A 27,973-nucleotide genomic window follows, 5' to 3' on the forward strand; every position below is an offset into this window, starting at 1 on the left:
TCGGTCACTTAGAGGCCGTCTGGTTATCAAATCAACTGTCATGATATGGCAGGGCTTATGTTCAAGTAATCCTTATTTTACGTAATAACAGCCCCAAAGCGCAAGAGTAGTGATGCTGGCAATTTGGATATGCCAAAGACAAGCCGTAAAGCACTTTCTTTAAGTGAAAAGGTAGAAGTTCTCAATAAGGAAAGGAAAAAATCACATGCTGAGGTTGAACAGTAAGAACAAATCTTCTGTTTGTGAAATTGTAAAGAAGAAAAAAGTAATACATGTTAGTTCTGCTGTCACACCTCAAACTGCAAAAATTACAGCCACAGCACATGGTAAGTGCTTAGTTAAGATAGAAAAGGCATTAAATTTGTACAATAAGATATTTTGAAAGAGAGAGATTACATTCACCTTTAATTACAGTACATTGTTATAATTGTTCTATTTTGTTATTGTTGTTAATATCTTACTGTACTTAATTTATAAATTAAACCTTATTATAGGTATATATGTATTAGAAAAACATAGTATGTATAGGGTTTGGTATGATCCACAGTTTCAGGCATCTACTGGGGGGTCTTGGACCGTACCCCCGTGGATAAGGGGGGACTACTGTAATTTGTGATCCCTTGGAGAGCAGGGACTATATCTTTTTCACTTTGTATCAACAGCATATTGCAAAATGCCTGGCACATAGTAGGTTTTCCATAATTTTTTTGGAGGAGCAAAGAGCAAAAACTAAACTCTGTTAAATCATAGATTTGCCTAAAATTGCTTCCATAAATGCTGATTCTTAAATATTCATTTGCCTCCTGTTTAATTAACTTTATTACCTCTCTTCAGCTTAGTTCTAGAAGATTAAGGTACATAAATAAGGCAATTTCTAAGAGAAAGTCAAAAGTCTATTCTGACTTTTCATATAGGAGAGTTGAAGATGGGGGGAGGGGTCTATCTTGAGATGGGTAACTTTTTCTTAGTACCTGTGGATTAAATTTTTCCATAAGAGAAAAAAACATATTACTTGAAGTAAAGATCCTTTAGATGGAGATGTTTCCTTTGAAAAAATTAAATAAGGTAATAAAATGCATTAGAAATGTTATTGTAAAGATCTTAACAGTCTTTTTTTCTAGCCCAGTAGCCACCAAAGTACACACCATGCAGATGGCATTAGAAAATAACAACTGTTTCAGCTAACTATTCTAATTAAGCTGAAATGGCATGACTTTGCTCTTGCAGTTTATGTAATTATTCTAGAACCCATTATCAACAGTGTTACCCAACAAATACAATCAGCTTCGCATTGCAAAAATGCTCAGTGGCCTAGCAAAATATTTTTTAAAAAAATAATGCTTTATGCTGTCAAGGATGAGAAAAAACTTGGGATTCTAGTACAGTTCTAGTGAGACTAAGTTGATATACCCTTTCTGCACAGCAATTTGACAGCATATTTCAATAGCCTTAAAATAAGCCTCCTTTTTAACCCAAAATCCTACTTCAAATAATCTTTCCTAAGGAAATGATCAGAAATGTAAATTAATTTTTATGGACTAAAATTATTTTGTCATAACATAAATTAGAAATATCCAATAATGTAATTTTTACAAATAATGCTACCCTCATAAGGTACAGTCTCAGAAAATGGTATTTTTTAAGAATTTTTAATGAAAGGGGAAATATTCATGATATAACACTATGTGGAAAAAGTCAAGACACTAGGAACCTATGATTATTTCTAAATAAAAAGAATGCAACATGATACGTATGTGTGTATATGTATCTGAACATGTATTTGTGTGTGTACATATTTGTGTGTGTGTACATGTATCCCATAGAAAAGAGACTGAAGAAATGTAGAAGTTAACTGTTGTTATTCCTGAGTTGTAGGTTAATAGGTGAATAATTTTATTTTTTGCTTTTTATTCTGTAATTTCCAATTTTTTTTTAATCATAAATATGTATAATTTTAAAATCAGTAAAAGAGCTAGACATTTTGGGAGGAGTGGCAGTAATAGAGGCTATCCCAAAGGATGGCCAAGTCCTCTAAACACAGTGTTTGGCGTCGAAAGCAGAGCTGAAAGTGGCACCTTGGCTCTTGAATTCCCTGTCTTCTCTAGACTGTGTGGCAGGGACTTGAACAGATAGCCCCTCACCCCACCCCACAGAGTCAAAGTAAATTTTAACTGAGAAAATGGCAATAGCCAAGTCAAAGGGAAAACATTCAAATTAAACCATCTCTTCCTGTAGACAAATGCTAATTGTGTTGACCTTGACAGAGAGGATTGAATTCCTCTGATTCACAAATCCAACAATAAATTTTTTCCTCAAGGTTCTCATCATTATAAGGAGGACGAAATAGACTCACAGACATAGAAAACAAACTTATGGTTACCAAAGGGGAAAGGGCAAGGGGTATAAATTAGGAGTTTGGGATTAACAGATACACACCGCTACGTATAAAAAAGCAACAAGGATTTACTGTATAGCACAGGGAACTGTATTCAACAACTTATAATAACCTATAATGGAAAAGAATCTGAAAAATATATATAGAGAAAAAACTGAATCACTTTGCTGTATACCTGAAACTAACACAATATTATAAATCAACTATACTTCCACAAATAAACAAACCAAAAGAGGATGCCTGGTTTCCCAGGCTTCAGCTATAAACCCTCATAGTTAACTTCTGTAACCATTTCTAAACTGTTGTATAATTTCTCACATTGTGTTACGTGATGTGGGAAGGGAGGAAAGAAATTGCCTGAACTAACAAATTTGACCAACGTTTTATCAAAACAAATGTGGTCAAATTAGTGACACATACTTAAGGCTTCTCCCTTTCCTCATTTTTGTCTCTCCATTCCTTCCCTTCCTGTATCAGTTCCTTCGGTATGCATTAAATTGAACAACCACCATACACAGATTTAAGTTCCCAAAAGAGATAAACCTGTACATTATCTTTTCAGCAACAAAGACAAAATAAGGAAGTCACATTTAAATTCTTGTCATTCACAAATATACTTGAGTAATCATATTCTTGTAAATATTAAATAGTAACTTTTTAATTTAATACTGAAAGTATGAATAAAAAGCATTAGAATTTCATGAGGGTTTTTGGTTTGTTTGCCTTCTTGAATAATTTTCTTTTGAGTTAAAGAAAAAACTGATCCAGATATACCAAGATTAGATTGTCTTTTGGCACCTAAAATAGCCTGTCATCCAGAAACTGTTTATTATGGGCTTTTCATTTGGGATCACACAGTTGCTCCATTATTACTTCCAATAAAACTTTAATTAAATACCAAGCAAGTCTTAGGCCATTTAGGTCAGGTCTAAGGATTAGATAGGACTGGACAGAATAGAAAGTACCATGGTAAACAGTTAATTCATGTAATGCTAATTAATTGCCATAAATTAAGTGTGATCTAAATGAAGCATGAATATTTTAAATGCAGCCTCAAAGGTCACAGTGTTTTATGGTTGTAAGAATTCATACCCTGAGACAAGCTCAGCCTTTTCAAGAACTAAAAAATCCTTCTCAATTTTGAAAGTCATTTAGATGTACTTTATCTGAAAGGACACTCCATTTGATTCAATCAGTCCACTTCTACTTGCATTCAGTATTTATAATTATAAATGGGGGGGGGGACTGATCATATTTTCAACCTTCAACAAGTAATTTGTTGGGCATGTACCATATGCAAAACACTGATTAAGGTGTTGAGGACATATTACTGAACCAAACAGAGATTTATGTGCTCTCATTGAATTTATATTCTAGTGGGGGAAGCCAGGCATTAAACTAAAAATCATAAATCAGATATAAATCATAGTGTTTGTGAGAAGGTAAGTGTTATGGGGGGAAATAATGTAGAAAAAGGAAATAGCGGGTTTGTGGAGGCAGATATGCAATTTCAAATGGGAAGGGAAAGCCTGCCCTACAGTGAGAATCGTCTAGAGTTGGCAGCGACTTCACAGCAGGACAGTGACCATCCCAGGAAACTAGGTGCCCAGTGAACTAGGCCAGCTCCATGTGCTAACTGTGGAAGCTGACCTCGGCTGCATAGTCTAAAAATCAGTTGCAGTGCCCAGGCACCCGACTTTAGTTCTGAGTCCAGAGGCTTGACATTAAAAGAGAAATGTCAAAAGCAAGGCAGGGCATGGGCCTATAAGTTGATGGAGATATTTCTAGAACTCAGCAACAAGAACCAGATTTGAAGCCTAGGTAAATAGATGAGGAGGAGAAAGCCAGGATGGATCTTAGGGAGTAAAGGGAACCTCAGTCTCTGGACCCCATGAGCAGCCAAGCCACCAGACTTTGAGAAGAAGATGTTGGGTGCTTCCCACTCGGGACCAGGATGGGCTCCGGATGCAGGGAGGAGAGGCATGCTGAGGCTGGGAGCCTTGGCTGACTTCAAAGGCATAACCAGGGATCAAGCTCAGTGCAGAGAACAAGCCTGCCCCGCTGTGAATGTCATCCTCACTGAACCAGAGCATTACAGACCCAAACAAGACTCCTGGCCCAGAACTCTGTAAGTTACTCTAATTGTCAAGAGGAACGTTATTTAGCCATGAAACTCAAGTGACCCTTTTCTGAGGGCCCTTCCCAGCACCAGTGTTTAGAGGCTGGACTCAAATAAAAGGTCTAACTGAGCTGCTTAGGACTAAGTAGAAGGACAAGTAAAGATTGATGCTTAAGGACTCACTAAAAGGACTAAAGATTGGTGCTTCCTCTAGCACTTTTCAGATTAACCAGTGCAAATTCATGGCACTTCAGTGAACTTATTTGCTGTAAAGCGGAGTTTCTCTACCTCAGCACTGTTGACATCTTGGGCCAGTTAATTCTTTTCTGTGTGGAGGAGGGGACATCCTACATTGTAGGCTGTAGGATGCATTGTAGCATCCCTGACCTTTACCCACCAGATGCCAGTAACACGCCCTCCTCCAGTGACAACCAAAAATGTCTCCAAACATTGCAAAATGGCCCCTGGGGACAGGATCACCCTCAGTCGAAATCCACTGCTGTCAAGGTTTAAAAAAGTATTTCAAAGACTTTTAAAAAGTCATTATTTATGTTTTATTAATATTTATTAACATTAATAGAGTTTTATTAATATTTATGAATATTAATAAAGTTTTATTAATATTTATGTTATGCAAGATTACATACCACAAAATCAGGCACAGCGAGGTAGAAAAATACTGTCTGAAGATCAGAAATGACTCCCAACAACTGATAAAGGGCAGTTTCAAAGTCTTCTACGATAAAAAAAATAAAATTCACAATATGTGCAAATATCGAATCATTGCATTGTACACCTGAAACTAATATAAGGTTACATGTCACTCACACCTCAATTTAAAAAAGAAAAATACAGTAGTGTGTGCTTTGAAAATAATTTAAATTATTAGAACATAATAAAAGTGATCAGGAAATGCTGATGCAGAAGGCAGCAGCACCAGATCAGTACGGGCTGGTCACCGACAGGGCTGGCAGCGGCCTGCTGATGGAACTTGAGGCTGGTCTGGTGGTGGGAATGGGGGTGCATTCAGATCTACAGCTTGATACGAATCATACTTATCCATATTTTCATACTCTTATAAATATGAATCAGAAAGGGCAAAATTTGAAGGCTGTTATTTGGAAGCCCTCCAGGCTTTGATTGCCTGATTTTACATTTCTTGGTAGGTAAGGAATGGAAAATCTTCCCTCTTCACATTTAGTTTGTATCTAGGTATACTTTCTAGACTTATCTGTGTCCTCCTCCTCCAGCCATTTTATTGTAAAATTATCATTGCCTCGGGCGAACTTTCAGGATTTTGTCTATCAGCGTTTGGATCCACACTGCCTAGGGGAAGTGAGAAGCAGATACTGAAAGGCAGCAACAGTGAGAGAGGAGGCTGACCCTTGAGACAGAAAGCCCTGAGGGAGCTGTCCTGACTGAAGAGTAAAGACCCTCCTGCTGAGATAAAACCGTGTTATCAAGAAATCAGGCAACTTTATGCTTTGGGGGAGTAGAAGTGTATTGGTTTGCTCTTTCATTTATAAAAACATTTGGGGGCTTTTCTGGTTGATTACTCTTCCTCTTCCCTTACCACGATGTGATGCGTAGTTACAGTAATGACGCAGTATTCTTTAAACACCACCAGCTCATTGTATTGTAAAAAAGGTGCTTTATTAATACAAAGGATGAATAACACACAGAGTTGAATATATGTTTAAGGTTGTTAGAATTATAGGGTTCTTATCTCTTTCCTCTGTTTTCAAAATAATTTTATAATCAACTTATTTGAAATACTGAGGATATCCCCATCCCTCAGTTATAAAAATGAGTCCCTAATATCTACATAGATCTCACAATTAACAAAATGTTTTTTACAATGATTTTCTACGATTTGCATTAATAACCCAGTGATTTAGGTCTATTTAAAACCTCTTTTACAGATAAAGTAACTGAGGTTCAGATTGATTTTAATAAAATCTATTCTTCAGATTAAAACCATGACATCCAGACAAGTAGACTGCTGTCAGCCTTTGGTGTTTCTGTGACATATACAGGAAAGACAGACCCAAGAATCTTGTTCTGTGAACCCTTGAAATTAACTATCCAAGGAACTGATGTATTTAGTTCTGTCAGAAACTTCTTGAAGCACAATATTTGATGTGTGTAGATCAATTTGCACTGATGGTGTTTGTATTATACTAGAAACAAAGTCAGATTCATTGCTAAAGTGATGAGAAAAGTGCCTCATTCAATGATGACATATCTTAGGTATTCTATCATCTTCTTGTGGGAAAATTATTGGCTAAAATATTGAGGAATTCTTGTTCTGTTGTGACAAGGCAAACATTTCATCGGGGGCATGCTCTAAATCCTTGCCTCTTCTCAGCGCGTGGGTGAGAACTAAAGTGCTCTTTTTCATGGCCTGACGCCTACCCATATATTTTCTTAAGTACATGAAAATACAAGCTTAGAGGGTCGTGAATAAGAGTTTGGATTTAGAGCCATAACTATTTAGTGTCTAATCCCAGCTCTTCTACTTACTAGCTGTGTGAACTTGGTCAAGTTAATTGACCTCTCTGTGCCTCAATTTCCTCATCTGTAAAATGGAGATAATGGTGTCTACCTCAAAGAGTTGTGGTGAGAAGTAAATGAACTAATATTTCAAAGCATTTAGAATAATACCTAGTACATACTAAGCGCAGTGTATTGGCTACACTATTATCCTCATTACCTAGTATCCATGGCAGTCTTAGTTAAACATCTCATCAGCTCAGTACACCTTGCTAGGAAATGGGATGAACATGGTAACTGCAGATAAAACGTCTTCATTAGGAAACTTCTAGTTTGAATAAAACACGTTACAGAGAAAACATTTCAACATGTCTTCTTTTTCTAAAGAAATGGTTGTTTCCTGAAGGAAAGATCTTCACAGCTGAATTGAGAGCACATTTGCAACAGCAGAATTACTTTCTCCACTGAGATTTCCCACTAGGGACCTTGATGTGGCAAAAAGAAAAGCAAAAAGGAACTGTATTCATTTCTTTGTATCTTGTATTCCATTTGCAATGGTGCTTGGATCAAAGATGTGATCTAGAATTAAGACCTGGTGATTGAATCAGAATGTACTTTGAGGAAAGTGAACATAAGAATTCCTTAGATGTCCCCCCTTCTGCTGTCAAAATGGTGACCACATGCCACTTGCTTGTACTTGTTTGTGTGGGATAAGATCTTCATCAATTTTCCCACTAAAATAAAGGCCAGGAATTGAGTTGAGCGTGTGTTTCCATGTTTTTTGAACATCGTTGTAGAAGAACTACCACAAAAGATTCACAAAGGTGATTAACTTCTGAAAATGAGAAAACGCTCAACCATACTTAATCTCACACAACACAGTCCTTGAATTCTCTTTCATTGCATTGTTTTGCTAACATAGACAGGAGAGTAGTCCTCTTTCAGAAATGTTTGATAAGAGGTTGAGAACATATGCTGAGGAAGGAGTAAGAGTCCCCTCCCCTTTTCAGAGAGTACTATTACCAACCTAACCCAGATAACTTGTTTTTATGTCTTTTCCACTATCCTTTTTTTTTTTTTTTTAATTCTATGTGTTAGTTTCTCCACATGAAAAATATGTAGGAGCCATGCTTTCATGTACCCATGTGTTAATATTTAAACTGACAACTACTGCAACTTCTCGGAATCAAAAATGGGGCAATTTGTCCCAAAGATGTGCATGTCTATGTAAAACTGTACCCAGGTGCATCATGATTTCCAGTTTCTTGTGCTTCACAAATGTCTACAGTAAGAAGTCTTTCCTGTATGTATAGCATGGATCTTCAGACTCCAAATTAAGGTTCTTTTCTCATTCTTGCTGCATTGAAAATGGAGAATGCTTTGATTTCCAAACTATGATTTACAAGTTTTCTGACTCCTGAGACACTTATAAAGCCCCAGTTTTCAATGATCCTCTGTTTGCTAAGACACCTAGCACTCTGCAGGATTTTGTGACATTTATTAAAAAGAAAAATGGTCCCTACATCACACATGCCAAGTGGTTTCATGTCAAACCCATGTTCAACAGAATCAGGGATGTGAGACACCAACATGAGTTAGAAAATTTGGACAAGTTCCTATGCTCTTTTACCCTCTTCTCCTGTCAATCTTCTCTGAAGTTTCTTCAGCAATTGATTCATGATTCCACAAATATTTGTTTGCTATGGACCAGGTTTGATACTAGGTGCTTGGATACAGTGTTGAACAAAAATAGATGTGTTCTCTGCTCTTTAGAGCTTGCATATTCTACAATCCTAATGGGAGAGATAGACATTACTGAATAATCACACATATAAATTTCCTACTGAGATAAGAGGTACAAAAAAGAAGCATAACGGTACAATAATAGTCTAAAATAGGAGTATTTTTTCCTATGCACCTATGGTCAATTAATCTACAACAAAGGAGGCAAGAATATACAATGGAGAAAAGACAGTCTCTTCAATAAGTGGTGCTGGGAAAACTGGACAGCTACATGTAAAAGAATGAAATTAGAATATTCTCTAACACCATACAGAAAAATAAACTCAAAATGGATTAAAGACCTAAATGTAAGACCAGATACTATAAAACTCCTACAGGAGAACATAGGCAGAACGCTCTTTGACATAAATTACAGCAATATCTTTTTGGATCTGTGTCCTAGAATAATGGAAATAAAAACAAAAATAAACAAATGGGACCTAATTAAACTTAAAAGCTTTTGCACAGCAAAGGAAATCATAAACAAAACGAAGACAACCTACAGAATGGGAGAAAATATTTGCAAATGATACGACCAACAAGAAATTAATCTCCAAAATATACAAAGAGCTCATACAGCTCAATATCAAAAAAAACAAACAACCCAATCAAAATAACGGGCAGAGGGTTTCCCTTGTGGCACAGTGGTTAAGAATCCACCTGCCAATGCAGGGGACACAGGTTTGAGCCCTGGTCCGGGAAGATCCCACATGCCACGGAGCAACTAAGCCTGTGCGCCACAACTACTGAGCCTGTGCTCTAGAGCCCACGAGCCACAACTACTGAGCCCACGTGCCACAACTACTGAAGCCCACGCACCTAGAGCCCGTGATCCACAACAAGAGAAGCCACTGTAATGAGAAGTCTGTGCACTGCAACAAAGAGTAGCCCCCGCTCACCGCAACTAGAGAAAGCCCGCGTGCAGCAACGAAGACCCAACGCAGCCAAAAATAAATAATTTTTTTTAAAAAATTGGCAGAGTAATATTCCACCTAGAGGGGTGGGATAGGGAGGGTGGGAGGGAGATGCAAGAGGAAGGAGACATGGGGATATACATATACATATAGCTGATTCACTTTGTTATAAAGCAGAAAGTAACACACCATTGTAAAGCAATTATACTCCAATAAAGATGTTAAAAAAAATAAAATAAAAAAATTTTTTTAAAATGGGCAGAAGATATGTATAACTGCATCACTTTGCTGTATACCTGAAACTAAAACAATACTGTAAATCAACTGTACTCCAATATAAAATAAAAATTAAGTTTAAAAAATGGGCAGAAGATCTAAGAAGATATACAGATGGCCAACAGGCACATAAAAAGATGCTCAACTGCTCATTATTAGATAAATGCAAATCAAAACTACAATGAGGTATCACCGCACACTGGTCAGAATGGCCATGATCAAAAAATCTACAAACAATAAATGCTGGAGAGGGTGTGGAGAAAAGGGAACCCTTGCACTGTTGGTGGGAATGTAAATTGATACAGCCACTATGGAGAACAGTATGGAGGTTCCTTAAAAAACTAAAAATAGAACTACCATATGACCCAGCAATCCCACTACTGGGCATATACCCTGAGAAAACAATAATTCAAAAAGAGTCATGTACCGCAATGTTCACTGCAGCACTATTTACAATAGCCAGGACATGGAAGCAACCTAAGTGTCCATCGACAGATGAATGGATAAAGAAGATGTGGCACATATATACAATAGGATATTACTCAGTCATAAAAAGAAACAAAATTGAGTTATTTGTAGTGAGATGGATGGACCTAGAGTCTGTCATACGAGTGAAGTAAGTCAGAAAGAGAAAAACAAATACTGTATGCTAACACATATATATGGAATCTTAAAAAAAATGGTTCTGATGAAACTAGAGGCAGGACAGTAATAAAGATGCAGACGTAGAGAATGGACTTGAGGACAGGGGCGGGGTAGGGTGTGGAGGAGAAGCTGGGATGAAGTGAGAGAGTAGCACTGACATATATACACTACCAAATGTAAAATAGATAGCTAGTGGGAAGCAGCCGCATAGCACAGGGAGATCAGCTTGGTGCTTTGTGATCACCTAGAGGAGTGGGATAGGGAGGGTGGGAGGGAGGCTCAAGAGGGAGGGGATATGGGGATATATATATATACATAGAGCTAATTCACTTTGTTATACAGCAGAAAGTAACACAACATTGTAAAGCAATCATACTCCAATAAAGATGTAAAAAAAAAAAAAAAACTACAATGAGGTATCACCTCACACTGGTCAGAATGACCATCATCAAAAAGTCTACACATAATAAATGCTGGAGAGGGTGTGGAGAAAAGGGAACTCTCTTACACTATTTGTGGGAATGTAAATTGGTACAGCCACTACGGAGAACAGTGTGGAGGTTCCTTAAAAAACTAAAAATAGAGCTACCATATGATCCTGGAATCCCACTCCTGGGCATATATCTGGAGAAAACCATAATTTGAAAAGATACATGCACCCCACTGTTCATAGCAGCACTATTTACAATAACAAAGATATGGCAGCAACCTAAGTGTCCATCAACAGATGAATGGATAAAGAAGATGTGGTATATTTATACAATGGAATATCACTCAGCCATAAAAAAGAATGCTATAATGCCATTTGCAGCAACATGGATAGATCTAGAGACTATCATACTAAGTGAAGTAAGCCAGACAGAGAAAGAAAAATATCATATGATATTGCTTGTATGTAGAATCTAAAAAAAAAAAAAAAATGATGCAATGAACTTATTTACAAAACAGAAATAGACCCACAGACATAGAAAACAAATTTATGGTTACCAAAGGGGAAATGGCGAGATAAATCAGGAGTTTGGGATTAACATATACACATTACTAATATATAAAATAGATAGCCAACAAGGACCTACTATATACCACAGGGAACTAGCCTCAATATTTTGTAATAACCTATAAGGGAAAAGAATTTGAAAGTGTATATATGTGTATGTATGTGTAACTGAATCACTTTGCTGTAAACCTAAAACTAACACATTGTAAATCAACTATACTTCAATAAAAAACAAAAACAAAAACTTTATAAACTCAAAAAAGTGCTTTATACATATAGCAGTTATGAATTTGAGTCTATATCTCAAATATGCAAACATATCATTTCTTTTATTTTATTTTTACTGAGATGCAATTCACATACCACAAAATTCACCCTTTTAAAGCGGTCAGTTTGGTGGTTTTTAGTATATTCACAAAGTTGAGCAACCATCTTTTTTCTGTTTAAGTCCAGAAAATTTCTTCATCCCCCCAAAAAAATCTGATGCCCATTAGCAGTCACTCACTATTTTCCCTTCTCCCCTGACCTAGTCTACTTTCTATCTGTGGATTTGCCTATTTTAGACATTACATATAAATTGACCATACAATGTAAAAAAATAAAAGTAAAAGAGGAGTAATTTTTTCCCCAAGACCCCATGTGATATGGGATTATTTCTCCCTCTTCAGTCTTAAGTGGGGCAAGATCTATACACACTCAGTCTTCCTCAGCAGAAGCGTGACTTGCTGTTGGCCCGCTCTTCATAGTTTAAGCTCAAGAGCAGGTTGGTGTGCACGGGGCTACGTCCAATCCCAAGTCAGCAGGCTTCCTACTGCAGTGCCTCGGCTCCAGTGAACCGGCATCTCCTCACCCCTCCACTGCCATGACAGCGCGGTGCATGCAAAGCTATGGCGCCCAGCATGCGCGTCTGTCCTCTCAGGAGCAAGACGCCAGCGCCTGTGCCCCTGCCGCTTCCTGCCTAGCTGTTGTCCCAAAGTGTGTCTCTAAATACATTCAGAGGAATAAGGGGGGGAGAGGAGACAGTCCCAGGCAAATTCAAAGAGCAGAACTCATCCAGTGGAGTGACCGCATCCCTATTTTCTGAGCAGTCTAAATCCTGGATCTCTGATTCAGGGGGCAGACAGGAGAGAAAGGAAATCTCCCTAGGTTTTCTCCCATGATCTTTGTCTTCAGAGGAGAAGCTCGGGTTTTCCGTGAACTGTGTGTGTGTGTGTGTGTGTGTGTGTGTGTGTGTGTGTGTGTGTGTGTGTGTGTGTGAGAGAGAGACAGAAATCCCTCACTGATTATCCCTTCAGGTTGGCACTATGAGTTTCCATCTTTTTTCACTGTCATTGTTTATGTTTTAGTGGACAGTTGAGAGGTGCTCTATTAGAGGCTGTTAGCAAAGTGCCATTTTAAACTGGAAAATTATACACTTATACTTTAATATGGAATAAGTGGCCTTCAGTTCAGAGGCTCCAGCTAAAGTCACAGGTCCTTTGTGGCTAAAAGGAATTTATCCCTTTCTCTGCTCACCTCACCAGTCCCTGCTAATTATCACTCCGCGGCCTGGGTCTAGGCTTCCTACTGAAGGCCTCCTGCGTGGAAGGCAACAGACTCCGCCTCAGCAGCAAGCAGTCTGGTTTCTGTATTTTGACCAGTTCTTTGTTTGGGAGGCCTAAAGAGATCCTGATATGAGCCCTATTATCATTTGCCAGTACACCAGTTATCTTTGGCTGAGAAGATCTTTGTCATATGCATATCCTGCTTACGTTACCACTTTCCCCTACTACATTCTTGAGTAAAAGGATAGAACCCTGCACTGATTCCTTGGCAAGAAGCAGATCACAGAGTTTCACCTACATGTCCTAATTTACTAGTGATCAAAGATCCTAATTTGTCCAAAGACGTCCTGTCTGAGATCCGAGGGATCCTGGTAAAACCCTGAGAGGGGGTAAAAAGGATTTTTTTTTTTTAAACACTTTCATCTTCCTCTTTCTTCATCCTTTGACTTGCCTGATGGGTGTCAGATCCTTTTAGGCCACAAAGAAGAGGCATGCTCAGGTTACCTTAGCGATCTGTATCATCAAAACATGGACCGCAGACAACACCATCAGCAGGTGCCAGTCTCTGTCCTAATGCCACATTTTTTCTAGCCTCCTGGTCCTCTCAGCATTCTAATGCCCCTTGCCCCTTAGGGAAGTGGGAATTCACAAGTGCTTAGCCCATTCCATGCCAGAATGTATGGGTCTTGGGAGGTACCCTAGGGCTCAAACAATTTGATCCTCCCTCCAACATTGCTAACGCAGGCTCCTGTAGCTCTGATACTGTGCTGGATGTGGAACTTCTCTAAAAGTTGTCCAGGGCTCCTGAGCTACACCCCTGGGAGGCACAGGACATGCTTCAACTTGATTTCCAAAAATCATTCTGGAGGTTTCTATTGCCCTGCCCCTGGGGTTTGACAGCCAGCATGAGGCAAGGAGCATGGGATGCCCCTTCACTCCTTCACAGCCAGACCAGGCAGGGTTCTGTCTCCTCGGGAGACACCCTCAGCCTCATCTTCCCCATTCTAGGGTTTATTTTAGAAACTCAATGGTCTTATCCTATAGACCATGGCTCTTGGTTTTCCCGTCCAAGTCTTTTCAGAATTCCAAACAAAAAAAGCAGTACGCGTCTCAAGCACATAGCTCTGGCAAGCCAAAAGAGCTTTACTTTTAGACTTTGTGTCTGCGGTAAATCCATTCAGAAATGTGATCAGCTCCCCTGAAACAAGGAACACCGCTGGGAGCAGAGCCATAAGATAAGTAGAACCAGCTAGGGAGGGTTATAGGAATGAAAAATGTATCTGTTAAAATTTCAAAAAGATTTTCTCACTTAAAGAATTTTAGACACCAAGGTAGGATATATAGACACTTTAAAAGCATCTCCTTCAAATCATATATTGCAGTACAGGAGACCATAAACAGTGTTCTACCTGACTCTGAGGACAAAAGCAGCTCTTTTTAGCTTCTGAGGCTTGTAACATACACACAAGGAGCTCAGGATTAACAGAGGAATAGCTGGAATTTCTTACAAAAGCCCCGTATGATCTGACATTGTCTGTGAATCACCGCTGCAGCTTCCACTGCACTTTGTTGGCATGGCCCATGCCAGGCAAGGGGAATCCCCCGGGACTGCCCTTCTGAAGGTACATCAAATACACCAGAATGAAATGTTTGGAAAGCAAATGCTTGTTAAGCCATCAGGAGAAGCAGACAAAATCCAGGAGAGGCAAAGAGGAGATGGGAAAGCAACTTTCAGCAATAATATCACATGGCAGCAAAGTGGAAATTTGCCCGTCACAGATTCACTGTGACCATGGACCTGGCACTCAGACACCTATCCAAGGAGCCTAGAAATCCTCTATCTCAGAAAGAATTCGCCCTAATTGGAAGCATTCTGACAAATAAAATCCCAGAGGAAAATGCTGTCACTTTTCCCTTTTCAAATCACAAGTTACCCTAGTTGCCTGGAAAAGTATGTCTAGACAGACTTACTGCCCCTTGAAAAAGCCAGGGACCTGGTCTTTGAGAATCTTGCTTGAAGACGTAAAAAAATTTCTAACCCGACTTCCAGAAACTGGGGGTGAAAATTACCACGAATGATCAGTGAATGCCTACTCTCAGAGGTCAGACGCTATGAGTGTGAGCCGGTGAAGGTATTAAAAGAGCCAGTTCTCATTCTGATAAAGCACATACTGGCAAAGCCACAGAAAAGAAAATTATAACCATCAATACAGGTCAAAATGGAAACCGGATGAAGGTTTCAGCCAAACTTGTCTTTGCTTCTGCTCTAATGGATTGACTTTTAGGTGCTGAAGTCAGCACAATTTGCAGATGGAAGACATTGAATATGGAAGTCAAAACTGGATAGAAATTTAATTGAAAATATAGCAGATCCTTGACATTTACAAGGGTTACTGCTGCCTCTCACACTTGCCAACTTCTCCCATAATTGAGTCGCACTTGAAAAGTCTTCTTTATCTCTTCAAGTGACTTGTATGTACTTTGGCTCTGCACAGCTGCTCGATATATTTAACAGAAAACAGTCCACAGATAATCTATAGATGTATGTATAGGCTTTGAAAGATCCACAGTGAAACTTCCTATAGGGAATTCTGCTTATTCATGTTCAAGCTTGTTGGGGGTAATCCTATATTCCTGTGGAATTTACCAGAGAACAGATAAAATCCGGGAAGTATAGCCTACCCACAGGGTTCTTGGCCAAGCCGGCCAAGTCAGCATGGTAGGTAAAATAACGCCTTCCTCGCTCCGAAATGTCTATGTCCTAACCCCTGGAAACTGTGGATATATTACTTTACATGACAAAAAGGAATTTACATGTGTGATTAGATTAAGGATTCTGAGATTATCCTGGATTATTCAGGTAGATGCAATGTAACCTTATAAGAGAAGCAAGAGAGTGAGTCACGGAAAGAAACGTGACAATGGAAGCAGAGCTCGTATGATATGATTGCTGGGGAGGTAAGGGGAGAGCGGGGGCACAAGTCAAGGAATGAAGGCAAGAAGCTGGAAAAAGCAAGGAATGAATTCTACTCTGGAGCTTCCAGAAAGAACACAGCTCTGCCAACATTTTGATTTTAGCCCAGTGAAACCTATTTTGGACTTCTGACCTCCAGAACTGTAAAACAATACATTTGTGTTGGTTTAAGCCACTCAGTTTGTGGTGATTTGACACAGTCACCAACATTCATCTTTAACACTCTTCCTCCTCATTTTCTGTTTCCAACATCAAATGAAACATCCAATTCAATCAAGGTTTCTAGAGTGACCTTTTCCTCTCTTTTAGGGATGACTCCCTTACAACCTCATTCTCTCACCTGCCATGATAACTCCTCCAAGGAGTATCTGCATTTCCAACAGGACCAGGGGGAAGATATTTTCTATAGAAGCAAAGAGAACTAACGTTGAGTAACTACTTAATGCCAGGCATGCAGCGGGTGTTTTGCACATATTTTATTTCATCTTTCCAACTCCTTTCTGAGGTATCACTCCCCCCAACCACTTTGTGATAAGGGTACCAAGATTCAGAGAAGGTAAACAACTTACACTGTGAACGAGTCACCAAAGGTGGGTCTGGAGCCCAGCTCTACATGACTCCAAAATTCAAATTCTTTCCATTAGCACATGCTGCTTCTAATTTACTTATACAAAATAATGAAATGCTAACAGCAGCGTGACTGCATCAATTTGGAAGAAACAGTGGTTTGGGAAGCAGGCACCACTCCCTGGAAAGATAAAGGTGAGGGGACAATTTGACTCTGGGGAGGACCTTTCTGATAGGTCGTATGGACTCTCACCGCTGTTTTTCTCTCAGGGACAAAACCAGTCGATGGGGCATGTCACCTTTCCTAATTATTTTAAATCTCCTCATAGGGGTATTTGCTTTTGGGCTTTTCGCTACTGACATTTTTGTCAATGCCGGACAAGTGGTCACGGGGCACCTGACGCCGTACTTCCTGACGGTGTGCAAGCCCAACTACACCAGCGCAGACTGCCCGGCGCACCAACAGTTCATCAACAACGGGAACGTCTGTACTGGGGACCTGCAAGTGATAGAGAAGGCTAGGAGGTCCTTTCCCTCCAAACATGCTGCTCTGAGCATTTACTCCGCCTTATACGCCACGGTGAGTATGACCCACGTGGAGTTTTGGCTGTGATGGGTCTCTCCGCCACCCTCCCCCCCATTCTTTCATTACTTCTGGTGACTTCTAAAGTCATGTTACAATATGTTTCTCCTTTATTATATCATGCTGTTGCCCCCACCCTCAACATCCCAATGTAAGACCTGCCAGAGGATGTTCATTCTGGCAAGACTGTTGATAATCACTTAGTCACATCCTCCCATTTTACAGATGCAGAGACTGAGGTCCAGAGAATAGCTAAGAACACAGAGTCAGAGCGGAGGCCCAGGCTCCTGGCACCGGGTATGGGGTTCTCTCACTGCCCAGAACAGCACTCTTTGCCAAAGCTTTGGTTGGTTCTAGAACAGCACACATTCCTCACGCTTGTCTACAGATTTGCAGGTGTGTGCCTCGTGTGAACGCCTGCCTGGGCAGTGCGGCAAACCCGGATAAAGACATGGCTTTCCTCTGCTCCTCCTAATGCTCTTCTTCATCACCTTGCCAGGACAGATGGGTGATCCTAAAAGACCCCCAACACCCACAAGTTTACTTCTCACTGTTCCCTAGGTCACACAAACTTTGACTGCCCCCACTGGGGTATAGTATTCTAAACTTTTTGCTCTCATCACAGAGAAAGCCCAAAGTGTGTCTCGCATCTTAAAATAGAAGAAATGATGGTGTCCATCTTTTTTTCCTTCTCTTTAATTGCATCCACTTTGCAAACGACCTCATTTCACCTTTGTCTGACCTCTGTTTCCTTAGAACTGAGCGTATAGAAGTAGAGGGATCAGTGCAAAGGTTCCACTGCTGGATATCATGTGTATTTACCTGTGGATGAGTGACTATTGGGAAAACACCCCTTTTCCTTCAACTTATTTTATATTCAGGGTGTGACTAGTCTAGTGATTCTCAGTGAAAGGTGAGGTAGGAGAAGGCAGAGGAAAGACCCCTTTCAAACTACGCAGTCTTCCCAGAGACTCTGAGCGTGCCCTCGACCCACCCCCAGTGACCATGAACATGTCCCCTCCCATCCAATGACAGTCACTGCACTCCCTACTGAGTCTGCTTCTGATGGAAGTGTGTCCATGCCATCGCCCCAAATACATACATTCCGGGTGGAGTAAAGGTGACTGACTACAGGTCTGGTCCGCTTAGTAGAGTTTGAAAGAAATTGCTGAATATTCTCTTTAAAACAATGGCGCTTTTTTGTCCAATTTATAGGATAACATCTATAGGATCAATTTTCCAAAATAAGTCCAATTATTTCTTTTAGATCTACTCTTTAATGAATACATGTCAAAAGTGATTTCAGCTACCCCCATATTAAGGAAACATGAACATAAATAATACAGAAGCCTCGATTTACAAACAGACCAGTTTAGCTCAGTGAGGTTTCTTGGCTTTACTGCCCACCCCCCAAAAAAATCTACACCGGGTGTTTTTTAAACAAAGTATTTTCAGGCATTTGGCATAGTTTCCAGTTTTCAAAATATCGCTTTGTATCCTAGATTATCTAGGACCTAAGTTATATGAAGCAATGTACTCTTGCACCTTTTTCTGTATTTTATCAAACTCAAGTCATTGTTGTATGAAATCAATTTTTACACCACCATTATAAAAATAAATCTGTTACTCATCAAAAACTACTGTCTCATCAAGTGAGATATAAATTTCTCTTGGGAAGAAAGAAGTTATCTTACTCAGAATAGATGCTTATATAGCACATGTTTTCAAGGATTCAGATGTAATCCAATTCAAATCATGCCCCACAGACAGACTATAATCAGAAACCCTGATACAAGATTCCAATTGTGTAAATATTTTCCCAAGCCCCTATTATGTGTGCTTTCAGAAATTACTCAACAAGGATTTCCTAAGTACTAGTTAATGCTGTGAAGAATACTAACTAACCATAGGCCCATGTTATTAATAGTTTGTAATCTTATAGGAAAGATTTATAAAGGCTATAGTTAAAAAACAATATAGAAGCATAAAAAACTAAATTTAAATATATCTAGTATAGATATTAAGTAACATTTCCTACACAGTCTCAGAATGGTGTAATGATACGCTCTAATTTATGTAACTCTGATCTAATCACAGTTTTATAGGGTATCTATTACATGTAACAAAGAAAATCCCATCATCCTGTATTCACACCAGCATTGAAGGATCATTCTAGGAAATTAAGTTTCCACTATAATACTTTAAAATGCATCTATGTGAACTTACATGTGCTCAGGCCATACAAGCACACTATAGACTGTAATTTAAGTATTGGCATACTATTTTTCTGGGTTGCAAACTCATTTAGCACACTTGTTAAGAAGCGCTGATAGATCAATTACGCCCTCTAGTGGTTTCTTGTAACCATTACCAAAGGTTGTGTAACAAAGTATTTACTTGTTTGAAAGAGGCACATCTTCCTAACTCTAAGCCACAAGGGAAACATTTGGTAACTGAGCCTATGAAATACTTAAGAGTCTTACCCAGCTCCTCACAATGGAATAAGAACAACCTACAACTCACATGTCATAAGTTGCATCATCCTTTACTTACATCAGGTCTTCCCAACTTTTTATATGTCGTGGCCCACATAGAAAATTTTATTTTAAAACATGCTGGAGTAAATGAATGGATAGGGCTGATCACACTATCCCAAGGATTGTGAGAATCAACTTCCCAGCACAACTGAAATGTATTTATGTGACACACTGGTTTGGAAGTTCTAATTCAGTCAATTAACTAATCAGTCAATGCTTTTATATTCGTTGAAAGTGTGAAGAATCCACTAGGACTATGGGGGACACAAAAAAGTGAAATGTATTGCCACTCACCTACCTGGTCTTCTCCATAAAATTAATTCTCATAGAAGATTTATTTGGCATCTGAGATTCTTATTTGGGTTTCCTAACACCCCAAGTGATTCTTTCGTTTGTTGCATAAAAACTGCATGCTCTGAACCTGATTATTATACAGTCATTCATGTCACTGTAATTTCTGTTCCCACGCCCACCAGAATACAAAGCACCGAGACCAATGTACATTCATTCATCGTTCTTGCTTTGGTGCAGGCCCGTTTGTGTGTGCTGGTGTATGTCCGTGCATGTGTGTATATACACCGTATGCAGAGGCTGCCAGTCACTCCCCGGTCTCTGTCCTAACCTAGATGTACATCACAAGCACAATCAAGACGAAAAGCAGTCGACTGGCCAAGCCGGTGCTGTGCCTCGGGACCCTCTGCACAGCCTTCCTGATGGGCCTCAACCGGGTCTCTGAGTATCGGAACCACTGCTCCGATGTGATCGCGGGCTTCATCCTGGGCACTGCTGTAGCCCTGTTTCTGGTAGGTCAGCTTCCCTCTACTTTTTTCCCCTCTGGTGCCCTCTGAAAGGCTGCCCAAGATCCTGCCAAGTCAGGCTCCCCAGACTCCAGTCTAAGTCCAAGTTCCTCTGGCCCCAACCTTGTGAGTTGCAGTTACTCGCCAAGTATCCTGTGCCCTTTCTTTCAGAAATATGACTGCGTATTCCCCCGTGGGTCAGGAGTAGGATCGCTTCAGGAAGGACGGCTTGCTCCACTTGCTTCAACCCTGGCCTTGGGGCTGGGCAGACGCAATTTAGCATACCTTCAAGCCATGATTCTCTAAATACTTGTTCAGAATGTACTGGGAGTATAAGCTAAGTGTTGCTTGGGGGAAGAACAGAGAACGAAGTACTGACGCAAGCAGGCAGCTCCTTCTCCAGCATTTCAAGAAACTCCACTCTGGCCCAGACTTGCATATCCCACTCAGAAATATGAAAACCCTCAGCTAACCACACCCAGACTTTTTAGGGGGCCTCTGTTATCTGAACATGCCTCTTGGGCATCTTAACCTCTCAAGTGGTTAAGTGGCCTCTCAACCACATGATACTTCCTGGAGAAGGGTTTTGGTTAATTTTTATTGTTTTTTTAAATTTTTACAGATTTGAGGTATGATAGGCATACAATAAATGGCACAGGAAGTGTATAATTTGACCAATTTTGACCTACAGATACATCCTTCTCTCCCACCCTTCCTTTCCCTTCATTCCTAAGCAACCATTGATCTTCTGTATTAGATTACCCTAAGATTTAATATTAATGGAATCATACAGTATGAAAATTTTTCCTGGCATCCTTCATCCAGCATAATTATTTTGAGATTTATCCATGTTGTAAGCATGTTATCGGTAATTCCTTTTTCTTGCTGTGTAGTATTCCATTGCATGGGCATACCATAGAGGTTCAGTATTAAAAATTATCTTCAAAGATTTAAAATATACCCAGAAGGGACTTCCCTGGTGGCGCAGTGTTTAAGAATCCGCCTGCCTATGCAAGGGACACGGGTTCAAGCCCTGGTCCGGGAAGATCCCACATGCTGCGGAGCAACTAAGCCCGTGTGCCACAACTACTGAGTCTGCGCTCTAGAGCCCACAAGCCACAACTACTGAGCCCGCATGCCACAACTACTGAGCCCGCGTGTCTAGAGCCCGTGCTCTGCAACAAGAGAAGCCACCACAATGAGAAGACCGCACACCGCAATGAAGAGTAGCCCACCACTCGCTGCAAGTAGAGAAAGCCCATGCACAACAATGGAGACCCAACGCAGCCAAAAATAAATAAAATAAATAAATTTATAAAATAAAATAAAATACACCCAGAAGGATTTACAGTAAATCACTAGGCCTGCAGATGTGCATGAAATCAATCTCCTAATAACATTCAGCAGGCCTCCCCTAGGAGACAGAAGCCATCACAGCCTGGATGTCCTTCCTCCCCTTCTGCCCTTTCTGGTCCAAGGCACCCGTTAAGACTAACATCACACGTAGATGGATTTCACAGGCCTATGACCTAACTTCTCCTTGTCCTATCCCTTCCATACGGGGATTCTGTATGTATGTCCTCCCCAACATACAAAATGCACATATGCCTCTCCCAACCTCTAACTCAGTTTCCCAACATTTTTAGCTGCTCAGATACACACAGAAAATGCTCGCATTTACTCAGAACATTCATTGGCAAGCTCCATTTGAATTCAAAATTATTTGTAATGGATCCAGTCTTTCTTTCTAAAGTGAAAGATGAGGGACTTAAATGCAAATGCTCTGGGTGAAGCAGCAGGAAAAGTGGTGCTGAGGTGATCCTGAGATGCTGAGCTCTCAGAAGATGTTCCCCTAAGGGTGCTTTGTAAACGGGGGAGAGAACACAGGTGACTTCAAGAGAAGAGAGGATTTTACAAGCAGAGATCAATAGTACATAAATGAAGGCTTGGACTCCAAAGAAACACTTTTGCTGTCCCCATCAGTCCTGGATCCAGCTCAACCCCAGCTATAGGGAAAAAGCGGTACTGACTGTTCCAATTTCATGGGGTCTTTATGGGATGAAATGCAAAAACTTTGTGTTTGCCGAGGCCCCGTACACAAATTCTGCTTTAACATTAAACTTGTGTTCTCTCAGTAACTTGCAGCCCTCTTTCCTACCACTTGGTTACTGTTAAGTCTTGTATTGCCTTCCCAATTGATGATGAATGTCAAAATTTGCTTTCCACAAATGATCTTTAGGTAAGACCCATGCCTGCTGTTGAACAGGTCTGGTAGGAGGCAGGCCACACTGTCCCCCACTGTATCTGCATGTACACACCTCACATATACACTCGCCAAGCTGGGAAATGGGAGGAGCGGACCTTGTAGAAGAGAACGGAAGCATTCCAAAGCAGAGACTTGGAGGAGGCCGAAAAAGAAGAGTCTGAACAGGAGCATATTTGTGGCCTATGTTCATTATGGTTTTATGTTTCTTATGAAGATGAAAGTGGGCGAAAGGGGAAGGAAGTTAGTTGAACAATTACTACATGCCCTACACTTTATATACACCAAATCATGTGCTTCCAGGACAACCCTAACAATGTTTTTTTACTGAGGTAACTTTGGTTTATAATGTATGTTTCAGGTGTACATTATAATTTGACGTCTGTGTACAGATGCTCGCCCCCAAAAGTCTACTTTTCATCTGCCACCATATAATTGACCCCCTTAACCTATTTTGCCCTCCCCCCGCCCCCCTTCCCCTCTGGTAACCACCAATCAGTTCTGTGTTTGTTTTGTTTATCTTGCCCTAACAGGATTCTTATACTCATTTTATAAAAGAGGAAAGTGAGGCTCACAGATAAGTAACTTGCCCAATGGCCACCCAGCCAGCAAGCCAGGAATCTGACCTCTCTCTCCAACCCCAGAGCTCCTACACCCTCCACTTCTCCCATTTCCTGAATGGGGGAAGTTTAAGCAGAGCTGGAGAGTGAGGTAGAGGAGAGCCAGGTAGAGAATATTCATGTGAACGTTCTGTGGGGTTTGAGGAGCTACAGGAAAGATTCAGAGGCACTGGATATAGAAAAAACGATGCAGAACAATGGAAGAGAGTATGGAAAGAGAAAGATGGTTAGAACAGACTCAATTATGAAGGGGCCTCAGTAGGAAATAAAGACAAGTGGGTAGTAACTTAGAGGGGGAGTTTTAATGGAAGCAATAAAAGTGCCACTAATAAATTATGTGACTATTTGCTAAGTAACTCAAGGGTAATCATTTTAGGTAAGAGTTAAAGACTAGCTAACATTGCATTTTTGCTGTATGTTTGGCACTTGTTAAGAGGCAAAATCCTACAGCGGTGGTGTGATTTAGAGGCTATGGAGTTTAAATCTGTGTAACCTTGGGCAAGTTATCTAAATTCTCTGTGCCTCCTTATCTAAGTTGGAGAGGATAATAGTACCTCCCTTGTAAGATTGCTGAGTGGATTAGATGAAATAAGGTAAGCCCTCAGGACAATACCAGCCACATAAGTGGCCCTCAGTAAATGGTAGCTGTTATTATGAGGTGGTTTACGTTCATCATGTCGTGTAATTGTTGCAAATCTATGAGGTAGGTGTTATTCCCACTTTTACAGGTGAGGAAACAAGCTCAATGGGGGTAGACTGAGCATGCCTGGCCATCTGGTGATCAAACAGATGCTTCCTCAGCACCTAGAATGTGCTCAGCAGCAGACAGCCTGAACCATGCCCCAGGCCTTTCCATGGTCCCTACCCACTGGCTCACAAGTCACTATGCAACGACATCCTAAGGGGGAAGGCCTGCCACCCGCAGAGATGGCCAAGCATTGACGGCTGCAGTCTGACCCCAATCTTTTTTCCCCTCATCCTGCAGGGAATGTGTGTGGTCCATAACTTTAAAGGAACACAAGGATCTCCTTCCAAACCCAAACCCGAGGACCCCCGTGGAGTACCCCTAATGGCTTTCCCAAGGATAGAAAGCCCTCTGGAAACCTTAAGTGCACAGGTACAGTAAAGTGGTTTTAGCAAACCAAACCCGGAGGCTCCAGGTCTGTTATCTAGGAAGTCAACTAATCCTTTCCTCTACTGAAAACTGGACATAACTCAATCCACCCAGCAACAATAAAAATCTGACATAAAGGCCCTCAAGAACTTCACAGCTTCCCTCAATTAATCCTGTATTCCTTCCAGGGCTTGGCCCTTCCTCAGGAAGTTCTTAGTCATGTCTAACTTAAACCCCAACTGCTTCAGGATACCTTGACCTCCAATGTAATAACACACTTGTGAAATTTACACCAACTCCTGTGGGAGGCCAATTTGATTTAGTGACTAGGACAACATTTGGAAAGAAATGCTTTGTTACATCCAGTGATAGATGTAAATTGGCAGCACATTAAAAAAGGTAACTAAGTATCCTTTTGGATCTGTTTTGATGACCATCAAAAATTCAATGCAACAGTACTAACTGATCACTTATTTACACCAGGACCTTGCTTCATGCCAGAGATGAATAACTAGCCACATAGTCCTGTGCTCAAGGAACTCACAGATGATCAGGAAAGGTGTATATAAATCAGTAATCATAATACGGCATGCTGAATCAGATACACGAAGCGCTTCGTGAACACAGATGAAGAAGAAATTTATTCTAAGGCAGGGAAAGCCACGGAGAAGACTTGCCACCTGAAATGAGCCCTGAAACATGGTATAAAGCACTGACTTTTGCCTGAGACAGTTGCTAGGTGCTTTACAAATATATTTTTATTTGAACAAAAACTTACTGAACCAGTAGTATAATTCCCATTTCACAGATGGAGAGGAATATGAAGATAGCAACAGTAAATTACTTCCCCAAGCCACATAGCCAGCAAGTGGGAAAACTGGGGTGAGTAGCTCTTTAAGCAGACAGAATGGGGATAACTGATAATAAAACAGGGTTTTTATATCATGACACATTTTTCATGTAGCTGAGTCCTGCTAAAATGTTTATTTTCTGTAATAGTCTATCTCGAAATCTTGTTGTATTTGGCATTTCCTTACTAAATCATTTTTACAGAGTGCAAGAGAAGCAAATCTCCTCCCACTGGAATTATCATGTACTTCCTATCAATATAGTATAAAATATTTCACTATTTAAAGAGTAACTATCAGACATCTGAGAAACTATCGTATTTCTTTTCACATTTAATGAAGTCTAATTTTATTAATGAACCAGAAAAAAAAAAAGCTATTTCCACCTTGGGAAAAATATCTAGGGCTCTCCATTAAACCCAGTGCCAAGTATTTTGTTCTTTTTCCCTTCACCTGTATTAAGGTGAAAATTTTGACTTGGTCCAATTAGAAATAACATACTGAAAATTTTACTACTGATTTATATATAGCCAGTTAATGCAGGTTGAATGACGAATTAGCTAAATAATAAAACCTTGTAATGAAATGGTGAAATAGACTCTCCCTAGTTTTTCTTCCCTAATTATGTTCTTGTACCCGGTGAGGTCAGAGTGTTTCCCTCTATTTTTTGAGATGAAGCAATTAATGACAAAGGTGAATTTAAAAAGCAAGCCGAGATGTTTGCCAAGTTCCACAAACATATCAGCCTGTCCTTGTAAATGCTGTCGACTTTGCCCTGAATGTCCTGGTCGAAGGGCACCCTGTTTCCGCCCCATCCTTTTACCCAGCACTGCTCAAGCATTACCTTCGTTCTGAAGCCGTCTCCAGACTGCTCTCTTCTCCCTCAGAGCCAGGAATAGTTGACCAGGCCAAGAGACATCCAGGCCATGTTTTGGGGGATTCTACTTACATTGAAAAATGAAGTGCCAACCCGGTTTCAAAACCTCCTATTCGCAATATAGATTTTAAAAATTCTTTAAAAATATGTATTAGTTTATTATTCACTACAGGCAGTAGTTGAACTTTTCAAATCTGTCCATGTATCTTTATTGCCATGTATATCCCCTCATCTGGGCACAATCTGAGGCCTTTCGTGAATATCAGGCTTGGGTCAAAGGGACCCCAGGCCCCAGGTGTGATTGCCCCTCACAATTAATGTCAGTAATCCCATCATATCTGCCTCCCACAAGGACTGAGAGATTTTTAAGTATGTGAACCATGTCTTTCTTACTCTCTATATTTCCTGGCATTCACTAGGGGTGAAATAAATATGTAATGGATGGACAGATGCAAGCCAGAACCAAAACCTGAACTAGACCCTCTAGTCAAAACTGAGAACCTAAAATTGGGCTCTAGTCAATATCTGAAACTCCATGGTAAATAGAAGTTTATGAGTAATGATGAACAGGACTTCTGCAGGCTAGTCAAAATAAAGCTACAGGAAGCCGGATGGAAAGCATTGCCTCTTAAGTGATGCCTTCCATACTAGTTGTGCAATATTCAAGTAACCAAGCACCTGCTTTCCACATGGGTAGTTAGGAGGATATACCCTTTATTTGTGGGTCAAGAAGAGAAAATGAGCATTTATTGCAAGCCCTCACATTCAGTCCTTACAATAATCCTGCAATTGGCATTATTATTCGACTTTATAGATGAAGTAAGGCACAAAGAGTTTAAGTAACATGCCGAAGGTCACCCAGTCAAGATTAAGACCCAGACCCATCTAATTCTAAAGGCCCTGCTTGCTCTTGTACACCACACGGCCTGACGTTTAAGGAAAATTCCATTTTGAAATCTACAACTCTCAGCATTGAATATGGAAACACGCTCTAGGGGACAGTGTGTGTGAGCTGAGCTGCACAGGGCTGGCAGGGTTTACACTGAGCCACAGCTCTTCCAAAATAAACATGCCCTGTGTTTTCCCCTGTGGGCGAGAGCTTCCTGTGCAACGGCAGCAGCCATGGCTTCTACTAGAAGCTGCTCCTTTGTAATTTCTGGGATAGAACCATCTTCCTGGGAGGAGGACTTGTGGGATCTGAGAGAAGATATGAACCTGTCTTTAGAGCACACATTCTCACAAGTGAAATCCATCCAGCTGTTCAGAGCGCCTCAAGAAGAAGACTGTCTAGCTGGGGAGGGAACCCCCTCACCCTCCCTTCCCTTCTTCCAGAGACATCCTTTCCCCTTTACCACACAGAGCCCCAGAGCTGCAGTGTTCTTTCCTCCTCTCCAAAAGATCAACTCAAATTTGAATATTTGCCTTCTGCGGTTGAGACGGTACATGTTCTAAAATCTTTCCCCAATACTAAAGAGAAACCAGAAAGTAAAAAATTACAGAATCCAAACGAAACAAAAATGGTCAAGTTTCCAAAGCATTATTTTGTTATGCTACAGAGCTGTTGTATCCTAGAGAGACCAGCTCCGAGCTATCCTCGTCCTGTGGCCTCACACCCACTTTCACCTGCG

At 40.4% G+C, this 27,973-nt stretch overlaps 1 protein-coding gene and 1 long non-coding RNA gene across 6 annotated transcripts in view; one reads left to right on the top strand and one right to left on the bottom strand.

Moving 5' to 3' along the window:
- PLPPR1 (phospholipid phosphatase related 1) overlaps positions 1–27,973 on the top strand; it is a 282,374-nt gene that overhangs the window by 251,805 nt on the left and 2,596 nt on the right. For 2 of the 4 annotated variants that reach the window (XM_059925194.1, XM_059925195.1), the window contains exons 5-7: positions 17,036–17,286; positions 20,453–20,629; positions 24,492–24,623. In XM_059925194.1, the coding sequence (XP_059781177.1) occupies positions 17,036–17,286; positions 20,453–20,629; positions 24,492–24,623 (560 nt within the window). Of the gene's footprint in view, positions 1–17,035; positions 17,287–20,452; positions 20,630–20,794; positions 22,675–24,491; positions 24,624–27,973 lie in introns of those variants that run through there. The other 2 variants (XM_059925196.1, XM_059925197.1) reach the window with 2 other exon arrangements.
- The window catches only part of LOC132367228 (uncharacterized), a 108,866-nt gene that overhangs the window by 74,367 nt on the left and 6,526 nt on the right, over positions 1–27,973 (bottom strand). The window lies entirely within an intron of this gene.

Source organism: Balaenoptera ricei, chromosome 6, assembly GCF_028023285.1.
Source record: "Balaenoptera ricei isolate mBalRic1 chromosome 6, mBalRic1.hap2, whole genome shotgun sequence".
Classification (NCBI taxonomy): Eukaryota; Metazoa; Chordata; class Mammalia; order Artiodactyla; family Balaenopteridae; genus Balaenoptera; species Balaenoptera ricei.